Genomic DNA, 1305 nt, shown 5'->3' with positions numbered 1-1305 from the left:
AATCAACACAATGTATATGAGAAGTAAGTTTGTTGATTCCTGTAGCATAAAAATCTGTGCTTCAGGATTTGATGAACTCTTAAAAAGCATTTTCTGCATCCTGCTAGTTGTGGAAGTGTCTTCCCTGCAAGAAGTTGTCAAGATACTTGAAGAAGTGGTAGTCAGTCGGTGAGAGGTCAGGTGAATATGGCGGATGAGGCAAAACTTTATAGCCCAAGTCATTAAATTTTTGAAGCATTGGTTATGTAACAAGCAGTCAGGAGTTGTTGTGGAGAACTGGGCCCTTTCTGTTGACCAGCTGCAAGTGGTGTGGTTTTCAGTACATCTCATCAATTTGCCAAGCATACTTCTCACATTTACTGGTTTCAGTGGGATTCAGAAAGCTATCAGGGATCTGACCAGAAGCAGCATAAGACAGTGGCCAGGACCTTTTTTTGGTGCAAGTTGGCTTTGGAAAGTGCTTTGGAGGTTCTCCTTGGTCCAACCACTGATCTGGTTGCCACTGGGTTGTTGTATGAAATCCACTTTTCATCACACGTCACAATCTGATCAAGAAATAGTTTGTTGTTGTGTAGACTAATTGACGATGACACTTGAAACTGATGATTATTCTAACTTTTGGTCAGCTGATGAGGCACCCACTTATCAAGATTTTTTACCTTTCCAATTTGCTTCAAAAGCCAAGTGACCATAGAATGGTCGATATTGAGTTCTTCAGCAACTTCTCAGGTAGTTGCTAGAGAATCAACTTCAAGGATTACTGGTTGTTGTCAACTTCTGATGGCTGGCCATTACTCTCCACATCTTCGAGGTTCTCATCTTTCTGGCAAAACTTCTTGAACAACCACTGCATTGTAAATTTGTTAGCAGTTTCTGGGCCAAATACATTATTGATGTGAATTGTCTCTGTTGCTTTCTGACCTATTTTAGACTCAAATGAGAAAATCACTTAAATTTGCTTTTTGTCTAACATCATTTCCATAGTCTGAAATACATATAAAATAAAAATGCAAGTAATAAGTCATTAGCAAAAAAAAAAATAAAGTGAGAAATGCCTATTAAAATGATGTATAACAGTACCACATTTATATAAGAATGTATTCCATTGTCAAATGGCAAATTTCAATAATGCAAAAACAAGTACTTTTGCACCAACCTGATACTTTTCTTCTATACCTAATTTATTGACAATTGTTTTGTTATGAAGGAATGTTGAATTTTATTTGTTTTTCTGCATCTCATTAGTATTTCTGCATCTATTGAGATGATTACATAGTTTTTGTCCTTCTCTCTCTCTCTCTCTCT

General features: G+C 36.8%; 1 protein-coding gene across 1 annotated transcript in view; it reads left to right on the top strand.

The window, feature by feature from the left end:
* The first annotated feature begins 10 nt into the window (after positions 1-10).
* Positions 11-1305, top strand: part of LOC100964329 (N-acetyllactosaminide alpha-1,3-galactosyltransferase-like) — a 10888-nt gene continuing 9593 nt past the window's right edge. Inside the window, exon 1 of the mRNA XM_012802327.2 lies at positions 11-168. Within this exon, the coding sequence (XP_012657781.2) occupies positions 11-168 (158 nt within the window). The remainder of the gene's footprint in view (positions 169-1305) is intronic.

The sequence above is a fragment of the Otolemur garnettii genome, unplaced genomic scaffold (assembly GCF_000181295.1).
Source record: "Otolemur garnettii isolate 467f Iridium unplaced genomic scaffold, OtoGar3 scaffold00014, whole genome shotgun sequence".
Classification (NCBI taxonomy): Eukaryota; Metazoa; Chordata; class Mammalia; order Primates; family Galagidae; genus Otolemur; species Otolemur garnettii.
This window is presented reverse-complemented; position numbering and strand designations above follow the sequence as displayed.